This window comes from Fundulus heteroclitus, chromosome 6 (assembly GCF_011125445.2).
Source record: "Fundulus heteroclitus isolate FHET01 chromosome 6, MU-UCD_Fhet_4.1, whole genome shotgun sequence".
Classification (NCBI taxonomy): domain Eukaryota; kingdom Metazoa; phylum Chordata; class Actinopteri; order Cyprinodontiformes; family Fundulidae; genus Fundulus; species Fundulus heteroclitus.
In genome coordinates, this window is record NC_046366.1 from 3,110,231 (window position 1) to 3,123,935 (window position 13,705).

Genomic DNA, 13,705 nt, shown 5'->3' on the forward strand with positions numbered 1-13,705 from the left:
CCTCAAGCGCACCGTGGTTATGCAGCAGAACAAGGATCCAAAACACTCCAGCAAGTTTACCTTGAAAAGAAAATGAGGAACAGCCTGGTCAATGTCTACAATCCTGCAATGAGTTGTGGGCCAGAATTCCCCCACACTGATGTGAAAGACTCTTTGCCAGTTATCAGAAACATTTATTTGCAGTTGTTGCTGCCATTGGTGGAACAAGCAGGTATCAGATTTTGGAGGTGATTACCTCATCACACAGGGCCTGGTAGATTTGGTTAGCTTTCTTTCTCTCAACAAATGAAATTAACATTAGAATAGCTTTCTGTGTTTATCCAGGTTATCTTTACTAATATTAAATTGTGTTTGATCTGAAACACTTAACTGAAGAACAAAAATCAAAAACAGAGGAAGTCTGTGAGGTCACCAATATTTTTTCACAGCATTGCATCAGCCATGATAATGTGCCGTAGTTTCTATTTTACACTGTTTCAATCCAAGAAAATCCTCCAAACTGATCAGTTCTTTAGACCTTGCCACTATCTTACACTCGTTGCCCTTCTGCTTGTCATGCATCATTGGTAAAATAGCATTTCCTTCACAAGACTTTTCTCAGCCTGTTGCTCAGGTTACTTAAGTTGAAGGAAGAGACGGAGTGAGGATGTGTGTCAGTGGTGAGCAGAGGCCAAAGTTTAATTTTGCTGTCAAGGATTACCAGGATTAACTCCTGCAATGCCTGGCTGGCTAAAGGTCGATCATGTCCTGTGCTATTTCTGTAGTAGAATAATCTGATCAGGTGCACGCACTCAGGGTACTTTAATGGATAATGATTTCCTTCTGACATACAGCACCCCCCCCCAAAATGCTAACACATGGCCACTGGTACTTATCAATGTCATTACACAGCTCATTGCTATGCATGCTGCCTGCTGGTGTGGAGAACAGAAGCCATCCTGGGTACCCATCGGTAAACGCTGCCGTGCACCGTCTTTGTTTAGTGCTTCTGTTCTTGTTAACTTTACTCTCAGGATCCTTTAATGACTAGGGACAGATGAATGAGTCCATGTCCATCTTCAGAGAGCATTTCATGCCTTCTTACCATGTCCTGCATATTCAATGGATCTGCTGTGAAGACGAAGCTTTAAAGGAAACTGATATTCATAGACATCAGAATCAAACATGGCCTCCTGTATTCAGCGGGGCATGGGAGTGGACTCCATTTTAAGAATTTTTTTTTTTTTAACAAAATCAGCCATGACAAAATTAGGGGTACCAAACTCTTGAAAATAAAGGCAAATTAAGCTTTTTTTTAATTTAACTTTTTAGGAACTCTTTAAGTAAATTAGGAGTTTCTCTGGAGGTATAACTATATGATGGAGAAGCCCAATTCTTTTTGCCACCGACCACTAGGTTGGATGAGGACCCATCTTCATCTTGCAACCACACACAGTGAACAGGATGGTAAGGGAGGTAAGGACATCTGTGAAGCCCAACTGCAAAGTGTGGTACCATGGGTTCCCCAAGTCTCCCTAGTAACCATTAGACAATATCTACATGCAAGTCAGTATGGGAGACAGGCCAGAAGGACAATATTTTCCATCTTTCCTACCATCACAGATGTAGAGTTTACGCAACACTTCTGGAATAGTTTGTTTTGATGACACTAAGATTGAGCTTTATGGCAACAAACACTCCAGGTGGATTTGGAATAAGCAAAGAATGAAATCTGCAAAAAAGAACCTTATGCTGACTGTGAGTTTTGATGGATGATCTGTGGGTTTCCTTTTCTAAAGAGCCCAGGAACCATGGATAGACTGCAGGATTGGTCTGAAATACCAGATTTTTAATTAAAATGTGGACTAACAGTAAAATGATTATTAGTCAGTGGGTCTTTCAGCACGATAATGATCCGAAACATAGGGACAAAAACAACTCTGAAACGGTTCACCGGACAGAAAATTACAGAAAACACCCAACCATGATCATCTCAGCGTCCAGATGCAAGTGTTACAGAAAACTTCTGTGCTGAACAGATCGGACAGGATCCAGGCCTCTGGGTGATCTTGAGAGGTTATGCAAAGAGGAATGGTCAAAGACAACACCCCTCTCTGTCTCTGTGCTTTAAGCTTCTGAAATGTCCTAAAAGTTGTGTATACTGCTGGCAAATGGGCTTGTCTCATGTTTTGAGGCAATTTTCTGACCCACATGCAGAATCACAAGAGACTAGTTAAAGTGAAGAAGGTTTATTTACAGAGAGATTAAGTAAAGGAGTTAAATCCACCAAGGTCAGCTCAGCATTTACAGAATCCACTTTGAGTACAGCTACAGAGGGGAGAGATGGGTTAATAGTCCGTAAGGGGGGCAGATGCAGAAATGACGGGGGGGTCATTTCTGCTGTGGTTGCTCTAGCTGGTAAGAGGGAGGGAGTTAGGAATCAGTGTTGGTGAAGTGGTAATGGTCCAGGGTCCGAGAAAACAAGAGTTCGCTCAGTAAGATTGCTTTGTTGGGGGCTGAGCAACACGCTGGAGAGCCTGCAGGCAGGTACAGGAGGCTGAGGACAAAGCTGCAACGGCAGCACACAAGTCTTCTCTGTGACCAATCTAAAGGTAACCAGTGATTGTCAAAAAGGGTCTGAAACACAGGAATAAATGACCCTGAGACAAAGATCAAAAATGCATAAATTCATACAGGAAAAGACCACTAACACTCACGAACATGCTGGGAATACCATCATATGCAATCATCCAGTGAAGATTGATGACCCTGCAGTTCCTTTTATGCCCCAGTCAGCCTGATCAGGAGATTTGCTCCAGGTTAGCAGGATCCAGAGCTGATGGGACTCTTCAGCAGAGATCTTCTCTGGAACAGGAACTTACTCATTTAAGGAAACGAACACACCAGAATCCTAAAAGTTTGTGCAAATTATTGACAGTAATTGAGCTTCCACTACTTTTAATAAAAAAAAAAAACAAAAAAAAAAAAACCCTAACGAATGAATAAATAGCTGTCACTTTTTAGAATAATGTACACAAAGTAAATGAAAAAAATAAACAAAAAAAACCTGTATGAGATTATGACACCATGTATGAAATATGATATTTATTGTAAGGCTTTTTACACAGCTTACCAGGGATGCCAACAAACACTGAATGTTAATCAGTCCCTTTCTCCTGCACTAATCCTCCAAATAATCTGCTTTACTTTAGTAGACCAAATATGTTCCTTGCCTGATAATTTATTCCTTTATTGTCTGTAAAACCATTTTTAATACTAAGAGAAATGGGACCAAAATTGGGTTTTAATACACCTATTTATTCCATTTATTTAATGGAATTATTTTTTACTTCTTTTTTTCAGCGTATGTCCATGATTTTTGTTCACAGGAGAGAAAAAGCTCTTTATCTAAGAGATGCAAGATCTTATGACTGCGAGTATTAGACATATTTCTTATAACTGCAGTGCTGAAGTATTAGGCATATTAGACAAGAAAAAAATAGATTTTGATAATTAGAAATTGGAAAACTTTAATAGAAAAAAAGATTTTGGTTGGCAACACGTCTTCTAATTACCACATGCTTAGGATTTAATGTCTTTCTATTTAATAGAATCCTATACTGTCTTCATCTCCAGGACAATAAAGTTGTTTGAAAGCATTACCATATGAGCTGTGACAAGAAAAAACAGGGATCTAATGATGCTGCTGCCATCAATTAAATAGCAGAACTTCAACAAACTTTGGCTACTTTTCATGCCCCAGACAGACCCAAAGGGACAGAAATAGAGAGTCTAAAGGAGGTCTAGGAAAAGCTGCCAGACCTAAGCCCGTGACCTTGGAAGCGTGTTAATGCATGTGAGTAACAACAGCTGAGTCATCCGAGAGCAAATATTATTTGCTGTGTTGGGTCAGAAAGCTTGCGACCGCATCAACTCTTCTTTCAGCTCTACCCACTATCAAACATCCTGTATTAGCTCCTAAATGCTCCTTTCAGCCGGTTCATTGAGCAGTTAACACTGTTTGGAGCGGTCCCTTCCTTCATGAGCTTATTCAAAAGCAAGAATATGCTCTTTCATTTTTACATTTGAAGAATATTTTTCTTTATTGTCCTTATGTGTTAAATTTTTGAGGTAGATCTCATCAAGTAATCTAATTCATGTTCACCTGGTCTTGAGATATGTTACGAGCTCATTATCTGCATGAAGCTGTTCAGGCTGCTCTTTACAAAGTGACCAAAAACTGTTTGTTGCTCCACTACAGAATGGAACATGAGGCTGAATAAAGCTTCTTATAAACAACAAACACAATACAAAACTTTTGAGGAACAATATCCAGTCCTCACAAGTACATATTATTTTGTTATTAAGTTTACAGAGCAGCAAACAGAAAACCCCTTCTTGTTCTTTCGTTTTATGAAAAATCTCATTATTGTTTAGTTATCTTCATATAAACTTTAATATGACTAATTAAAATGGAGAAATGTAAACTGTTATTTTATATATCTATTTATATTTTGGTTTTCATAACTGGCTTTACGATTCAGAGATTGTGACCTCAGCCCTTGCTTAGACCCCCAAACCATCAACGGCTCCCATAAATGAATTTTATAACAGATCATAGATCTAAAAATTTCAATCCTAACCTGAACTGGTTTTTATATTTATTAAAAATGATAACAATATATATTTTTTAATGGTTTCAGAATAGATCATTGAAAAGTTTATATTTTCTTAAGGACTTAAAGGAGTTGGCAATTCTACTATGTAAAAGCACAGAATTATTTGTTTCATTGACTTATTTGTTAGCTGTCTGCTGTGTGTTGCCTGTTACTGGGCCAAGTTTATTCGTCTTTGGACTTTCTTGTCTTGCCCTCGCTTGGACACCTCCTTCGGCTCTTTGGTTCCTGGACACAACCTTGACCACAGTCCTAGCCCAGCCCCAATGGATCTGTCTGCCATTTTCTGCTTGCCTTCCCCATTTAAGACCCAAGCTTGTCTCACAGATAGTCTCCAGCTTTCAGCCCTCTCAGCTTCACGGACGAGGGGCCTTATGTATGAAAGAATGCACAGCTTACATACTAAACGTTGGCTGTAGGCAGAAATCCTAAAACGTCCAGTGCACAAAAAAATGTAGATGTTGGAAACCATGTGTAGATGGGACACCGCATGCGTTGCCTTGATATATCCCAATATGCAAGGAATTGGGCTTACCTGCACATGTATCTTGGGCTGCCCTGTCCTTTCCCCTAATTACATATGCAAATCAGTGAAAATACCCTGAAAGCACCATCACGTGTACACATAACCATGGCAACTGCGCTGTCTGAATTACAGCAAACCATTGACATCAGCAACTCATTAAAGTTACTGGTTGAAAATATAAAGTTTGTCTGATCGTACCCGTTTTGTTTTTCAATGTTTATTTGCAAAGTTCAAACGTTCTGTCTGGCTACTGCATTGAGCTCCATTACAGCTTAATGCTGTACACCAAATCATTTTAATGACGTAAATATGCCTCCAATACTTTGATTAGGAAGTCTGTCCCCCACACAGTGGAGTAGGCTACTTTACATCTTTAAAACGAGGATGTTATATGAAAAAATTACATAGAAGTCAGCCATGACACACAAAGCCCACTGTTATTTTGTTCTCAACACAACTATTATAATGAGAAGAATTATTATGATAATATAGAGGAATCCTGAGCTGAGCAGGATTATAGCAATATGAGTGCAATCATAGCAGAGATACAAGCAGCGCATCACGGACCACGTCAGCAACAATAATCCACACGACATGTGGAGAGGCATCAGGACCATCGCAGACTACAAGCAATGCGGTACCGCGCACGTGACGTCACCGTCTCAAGAGCAACGCCCCTTTTGCCGCTTAGGTAGGGCATACAGGAGAGAAAGCACGGATAACCCAGCTATTACAAGCGCAACAGAAACAGCGATATGACCGACTTTACAGCCGTTAAACTTTCCCAAGATGATGTCCCAGGCGCACGGTTTACTGGTTGCACTGTCGAAGAACACACCAACCTTCAGCTCAAACGATGGCTTGAGGTTCGAGGGCTTAAAAAGACTGGAAAACTGGCCGAGTTGATCGAACGGTAAGCTTTGTTTTTTTTTCCTGCGCGGCGATCATGGCAGCGTCGGCAGTTTTTTTTTTTTTTGTTGTTGTTTGCAATCACCGTCCAGGAATGGGTATATGTTTAATGTTTGTCTCATTTGAAATGTTTTTGAGTAAGCCTGGTAGCAGGCTATCATGTTAGCGCCTGCTACCATGATAGCCTATATGCTGTCATGGTAGCAGCCGCTACTTTATTAACATGTCGGCCACCAAAATACTCTTACCTTGACTTGATGTCGCTGGAATTGGGTCAGGATGTTCTTCGGTTGTGCCCTTTCCTCCAACAAAATGCTTGCTACATATGTACTTGAATTTGGTAACTTTTTCCGGGTTGAACTGTTGTGTAGGCCGACCGCCCCGGTCCCAGCGCACACATTTCTCCTTGGCAGTCTTGAAGAAAACATCCTTCATATGCGGCCGATCAGCGTACCTCGAGTCGCTGTTGCACGTTCCATAGCAACAATGTTTAAAAACCATGGTCTTAGATTTGGAAAAAGCAGTCGTTTACCGAGTAAAACCTAGGCTAACGCACGTCTCTTTTACAGCAAAACAACGGCGGCTTTCCGGAGTTTGCCCCACTGCGTACCACGTGATGTGACGTCATCGTGACGTTGTGTTTCTAAAAATAGCTCGCCCGCGGTACCCCATTGAAGAAACTCATCGCCTGCCTCCAGAGTCCGATCCGCCTCTGATGTGAGCCAATCAGCTACGAACCGCACCTCCATGAAGCCAATCAGCATCCCGCACTCATCTTAAAAGCAACTTCAAATCCACGTCTCAGCCTGCTAACCAGTAAGCGCAAACGGATTGCATTTTGGATTTCGAATCAGATGTCCGATTCAACCCACCCCCAACCCCTTCTCCACTATCGTAGCTGAGTTCATCTAGCTTCCAAGACGTTCCTCCATCCTCAACCCATCAGAGTGTTTTCTCCCTTCAGTCTTCAGCACTCCCTATCACCCCGTTATTGGTCCGGCAGAAGACCACCATGTTGGGCCCGGTTCTGCCAGAGGTTTCTTCCCAAAGGGGAGTTTTTCCTCTCCACAGTCGCTTCAAGCTTGCTCATCATGGACAGTTCATGCAAACCTGTGTTATCAAGTTGGACATCTATCTTATACAGATCATCATACGGACTGAACAAACTTCTTCTATCTCCACTCCACCACCAGTTTCAGACCTGGGGGGGGAACATCCCTGTTCTCATACATCTACTTATGCATATTAAAGTATAATTCAGCATTAATGTTCCTGCCGAGGTCTGAGCGCCAAAGACTTAAAATATTGTGTCAATAAAATCCTTCTAATTGCCATTTCTTTCTCTGTGAGTTTTTCAGATTGAAATGTCCTATATAAGGAAACCAGTTGATTGCATCAAAGTCCCGACAAGCAGCATTCACTCCTGGGGAACCGTAGAGCCACAGGAAGAGTCATCTGCATTGTACATGGCTTTGCTGCAATCCCTCATACTGAGCAAGCATGAAGCGACAGTGGGAAGAAAAACTCCCCATTAACAGGAAGGAAAAACCTCCATCAGAACCAGGCTCAGTATGAACGGTCATCTGCCTCAACCTACTGGGGTTAGAGAAGACAGAGCAGAGACACAACAAGAGAGACAAAAAAGCACAGAAGCACACATTGATCCAGTAATCTGTTCTACATTAGATGGTAGTAGCGGGTGAGCCGTCTTCTCTGGATGATGTCACAGTTAACAGAACGCCAGAACAGGTGTACCTACTATGAAGAAAAAGAGAACCAAAACTTAACAGACTCAAAAAAGACTGAGTCTGTTACACATCCCAATAACACTACTGTGAACAGATATTTTTGCTGACTTTTGGAACTCTGTATGAGTCCTGGCAGACTCTAAAGACTGGTTTGCTCACCTGGGATTCCTAGTAAATGTGGTTGACCAGTGCAGTCAATTGACTGACTTAATCCCTATTTAAAAAATAAATGTTGATGTCTGTTGTGCCCATCTGTACATATTATTTGTGTGAATCCTAAGCTAGTGTCTGTCACGAAAAAATGTCACCACGGTAAGACGCGGTGACAATAAAACATCTTTATTACATTTGGAAATCGGCTTCTTGCTGCAAATGAGAGCCACCGTTTAGGGGACTTTATGTATCTGAACAACATATGGATAAGGTCGTCTCAGGGGACTGGCTCAGGGATGACTGCAAAATACCCAACCTGTCAGTCAACTCCTTCTGATAAGCTCCAGTTTCAAAGATCGAAGTAGAGTTAGAGCTCAAAACGGCACCAGTGACATATGGTTCCTCAAGGTTTCCCTGTGTAATACTGGATCCAGTAAAAAGTTTGCTGGGCAATCTGAACCGGATCATAAGCCACTCATCGTGTTACAGAAAGTCAGGAGGATGTCTGGAAAAAACCTTCCCTCTGCATTCTTCCTTCGGTGATATTCTCCAGCAGTGACAACGCTGCCACCATTCTACAGTTACGCACAACTTTAAGCAGCTTAAAGCTAGCTTCACCTTAGGAATCATCAGACCTGACTTGTTAGGAATTAATCTGCGGATCGGACCCCGTTTTCTTTTTTTCAGTGGGAATGAAAGGGTCCCATATATAATTCACATGTATTTTATGGTTCTCAGCGCACAGATCGATGCACATATACATCTACACATGACATGACATGACATTGACATCTGACTGAGGTTTAAGTGTGTTACATTATTGTTTAAGGCTGAATGGGATTCTGTTGTTTTGTGTGGGATTAAACCTCCTGGGTCAAGTTGGTCAGAACATTTTGTCATGTTTACACTTTCCATGATCAACCCAGAAAGCAAAAACACAGAGACAACAGTGTAGTGACAAAAGGGTCATTGTAGGTTTGGGATAATGGGAGATGGGGAGGTGGAACTGGGAGCTGGCCGACTGGGGAGGGTCTGGTCGCTGACTGCTGGAAAGGAATAGAAGAGGTTGAGCAAGTCAACAAGTAGGAAGGCAGGATGAAGTGGCAGAGGCTGCCCTATGGAGATGATGGTTAGTGGTAGACTTGAGGTGACTGGCAGGTAGCGGTCGGTGCTGGTGGAAGTGTGGCTGGAGACTAGATGGTTCCTCAACGTTGGAGGGTGGACAGACCTGGTGGAGATGTCCCAAGGACACCTGCATGTTCAGAGGCGCAGCGGTCAACTGAAGTGCCATCAAGGCTCTCAGGATTCTAAACTGCCCGTGGAGTTGGAGATCTTCAGGAGGAGTTTCAGAGAACCAGGGTTCAGTAAGGTGGTTCCTGAGGGGAGAACAAGGAGGGTTAGTCGAGGAGAAGTTAGAACCATGGAAGAACTGGGAGCTAGGTGCCGCTCGGGAAAAGCTAAAGCTCTGATGCCTTCCCAGTCGCCTTAAATGCTCCTCACTGCTTGACGTGGATGAAAACACCTGTGGCTGGTGTCCACCTGTCGCACCCTGTTGGAGAAAGGTAAGAACGACACACCACAGAGAACAGCATACCTGACAAAAAAAGCCTTGGGGAGCAGTGGCTTCTGTCTGTCTGTCCAAACATGCATTCATACATTCATATCAGGTGGTTCTGATAAGTTATAAAGAGTTCCTGTGTTTTGCAGCATGGTTCTTGTCACTGGACTTTATTTTTTGCTGCGTATTGGAAAAGGCAGCGGAAGGAGGTTCTCACCCAGAACACCATTCATGGAGGATCCGCCACTGTAGAAACATACCAGGATTTTTCATCTCTGACATTAGCTTTACTTCAGGTTCAAATGCTTTGCACAACTGCAACTTTCATGTGTTAAATGTGCCACCATTTTTATTTTCCTGTGTCCTGTCATGCGAAGCAGTCATCACTGATACGATTATCCAACTCGAGCATTGCCTGAGGTGATCAAGCTGTGTCAGTATCCTTGACATCATCTTTCCCGGTGCCTCTATCTTCTCATTAGCTGCCATCCTTTAAGATATGGAGTAAACATCTCTGATTCAACGAAAGTAAATCACTTTCCTAATATGTTTCCTTAGTTTTTGCAGCACTTGTAGTGGAGCAAAATGAAATCAGAGTTTTATCTTAATGGCATTTTTAGCCTTGGGTTTTGGACTTATTTGTGGCTCAGAACATCCTTTTCCCTCAACAAGGCCGAATACATCTTTTGGAAAACCTGCCGGACTCAGCATATTTAAAACTGCCGTCATCAGTGACACTCACTAACTATATAAACCCGTTCAAGTTCCTTGAATAAGCTACAACCCTGCAACCCTGACTTGTCCGAACTTTTTGCCTCCTCCGACCAACCATCTGCACATCAAATGATGGCTGCTGCTAAGTGGCTGCCGAGTCTGCTGGTGGTGCTGCTGGCTGCAGCGTATCTGGCTCACGCACAGGACAGGATTAAGATGTGTGGGCGAGAGCTTATCCGTCTGGCCGTCTCATCCTGCGGGAACTCTCGGCTGAGGAGAAGCATCCCGGACGCAGAACTGAGCCAACAGCAGCTCACCGCTGGCTGTAAGTTCTCTCCGTTTAAGTATTTGTTCTTTTATCATTTCATGTATTTTCTATAAATACTTGATGCTTCCTCTCGTCACAGCTGACCAGGATTTCTCCACTGAGGAGGACCAGGCGTCAGAGACAATCCATGCCCCCCTACAGTCTGATGAGAACAGGGTCGCCTCCTCTTTGGCTCCTCACTGGCACCCCCTGACCTTTCGAATCAGACGAGCTGCTGGAAAAATATCTGACATTTGCTGCGAGAAAGGATGCAGCATGAAAGAGCTTATTCAGTTTTGCTAAGTATAGCTCTACCACTTGTCCAACAGTGGAAAAGAAGATTTTATTTTGGGCTGTGAAGTCGTGAGGGACCTTTGCCAAGTAAACAATTTTTGAAAAATCTAGTCAAATAATTCAATATGTTTCATGTGACTTAAGAAAAGCTTTGATTAAAGGATGGATTGCTCTGTGTGCAAGGGACAGTAAAAACAGAGAAAAACAAAGTGAACACGGGCTTTATGGAGAGAGATCAAATCAGATGCTATTTATTTGTATTAGTATAATTTATTTCAGTAAAATCAGTGCAAAACAGACACACTGCAATAAACGTTTGATGATTACAAAGTCATGCCTGGGATGTTTTTCTGCACCCGTTTAATCACAATAAGGTCAAAAAAGACAAAGAAAATTATTCATGATAAAGTAGGTGCCAAGCAATCATAATCAATGTTTTAATGTCTTCTCTTTTGCTGTTGTGGGGCCGGCACTCATCCTTCAAAACTACTCTCATGCTTCATGGACAATCTAGTTCTAAATTAGAAAGTTTGTTCTCTTAAATAACATTATCATGGTAGTACTTATTTTGTCAGAGTTGTGGCTGAAGAAAGGCAACATTAGAACATGTCTTCTGATGAGTTTCTATCAGATTAAAAGTTAAGATAAGGTATAAAAGGTTAAAAACAAGGTTTTATAAAATATACTTTCCATGAAGCCCACATTTCTGTGTTCATTTTTTCTTACGGTTGCCCAATATTGTAATCTTGAATTTTGTTTTTCCATTTGCATTAAAATCATCACAATCAGCAGAAACAAAGGCTTGAAAACGTCAGTCTGTGTGTAATTAATCCAAAAATATGTTTAACTTAGTAAATTGGCTTATTGGAAAAAATTCAATTTTAACAATACTTTAAGTTATTAATTATGACACTAAGTTTTACTTTCATTAGCTTTAAAAGTACTTTAAGGCAAATATTCCAATCATCTGACCTGATCAGTCATGTGGGAAGGCGTTTCAGTCATGCTGTCTTTTATAATATTCTTTTCAGTTTATGCAGGGTTGAGGAAGGAATTTTATTTGTGACCCTGAACCTGCATATAAACAGCTTTGCCCCTTCTCCTTCCTATAGTCTGAACACCAAAAATCTTTCTGCTTCCAGCTTTATTTATGAGTTCATACCACTCTAAGTCATTAAGCAAACAAATCAGTATAATGTACATCATAACATACACATAGACATTCACACATGTGCCTACACACATCAACATTAAGACATTAGGGGAGTGTTGGCCTAGTGGTTAGAGCATTGTGCTTGTGTAAACCTGAAGGTTCTGGGTTCAACCCCCACAGACTGCCACTCTGGGTCCCTGACTAAGACCCTCTACTCCCAATTGCTCCCCAGGTCTGGTAAAAGCAGCCAAAAGTAAAGAATGTGTAATGCTTAATAATTCAGAATTTTTTTTGCTTTACTAAGAATTGTGATGTCTCTAGATTGTTTAGTCTGAACATATTCAATGTGAGGTTTCCAGAAGATTCTGTAGTCAATAATCACATCCAATAACTTTATTTAATTTACTCTTCCCACCTTTACCCCATCTTTTATGACTTTCACATCTATATTTCCTTCACAGTTACCAAATAACAGGAACTTAGTTTTCTCTAAATTTAGGGGCCATTTGTTTTGGGCAAACCAGTTTATAGTTTATGCATCTCTGACGTCATATAATCCAAAAGCTGCTGCAAGCAGTTCAGAGAATATTTGTATCATCTGCAGGCATGACGACTATTCACAAATAGCTGCCTGCGACTTAAATAGCTCTTCATCCATTCCAGAACCTGCTCTCCCCCCCCCACACACACAAACACACACACACACACACACACACACACACACACACACACACACACACACACACACACACACACACACACACAGACACACACACACACACACACACAGACACAGACACAGACACAGACACAGACACACACACACACACTATAACGCTCTAATTTCCTGATTAATATATTGTGACCAGTTGTATCAAATGCTTTTTAAATCAACAAATAGACCTATCACAAACTGTTGATCCATGGAGTGGATGATTTCCTCTGTTAATTCCAGGACTACTAATGTTGTGGATCTCTGGGATCTAAATCCATGTTGACTTTTAGAAAGTAGTTTGTATTTATCAGTGAAGTTTTCCAGTCTGTCAATAAGGAGTTTTTCTAAAATCTTCAAAAAATGTTGGTGGTAGAGAAATCAGTTGTGAATTGGTGTCTACCTCCAGATTTATATCATGGTGATTTTTGCAGTTTTCAATTTGTTTGGAAATGTACCAGTTTGGAAAGAGAGAGTGGAAAGAGGGGTTGCAGATATAAGGCAGTGGTTTAACAATTCCATCGATAACTCTTCTGACTGTTGTCACATCAGTGCCATCACAGTCAGTGGAGCTTTTTTTTTTACATTTGTTAACAACAGCTATGATCTCTCTCTCTTCCACTGCTGTGAGAAATATTGAATTTGGATTTTTGTTGTTGTGAGTATCTCATTGCAGCTCTCGGTTATTGCTTGATCAAGGATTTTTTTGTGTGCCAGTTTTGGGCTGACACAAACTACACAGGAGGCAGAGCTGGGGGTAGCAGAGATGAAGATGCATTCATGAAAAATACTGCCTCAAGGTTCTTTACAAAAGAAGTCTAACAAATCCAATCATGCAGACAGAATTTGATCACTGTTATTAAATCAACCAAGTAGAGTTTTGTATTGAGATAGGTAATACGTTTTATGTCTACGGAAACCCAGCAAATTGCATTAAATCACAGACTTGCAACATTTACTACTTTTGGATGAGCAT

General features: G+C 41.3%; 1 protein-coding gene across 1 annotated transcript; it reads left to right on the forward strand.

Annotated features, from left to right (window-relative positions):
• Window positions 1–10,353: 10,353 nt before the first annotated feature.
• Window positions 10,354–11,536, forward strand: LOC118563387 (relaxin-3-like). The gene is made up of 2 exons (XM_036137872.1): window positions 10,354–10,588; window positions 10,671–11,536. Exons 1-2 carry the CDS (start codon window positions 10,393–10,395, stop codon window positions 10,871–10,873), a joined length of 399 nt encoding a protein of 132 aa, XP_035993765.1. The 5' UTR covers window positions 10,354–10,392; the 3' UTR covers window positions 10,874–11,536.
• The last annotated feature ends 2,169 nt before the right edge of the window (window positions 11,537–13,705 follow it).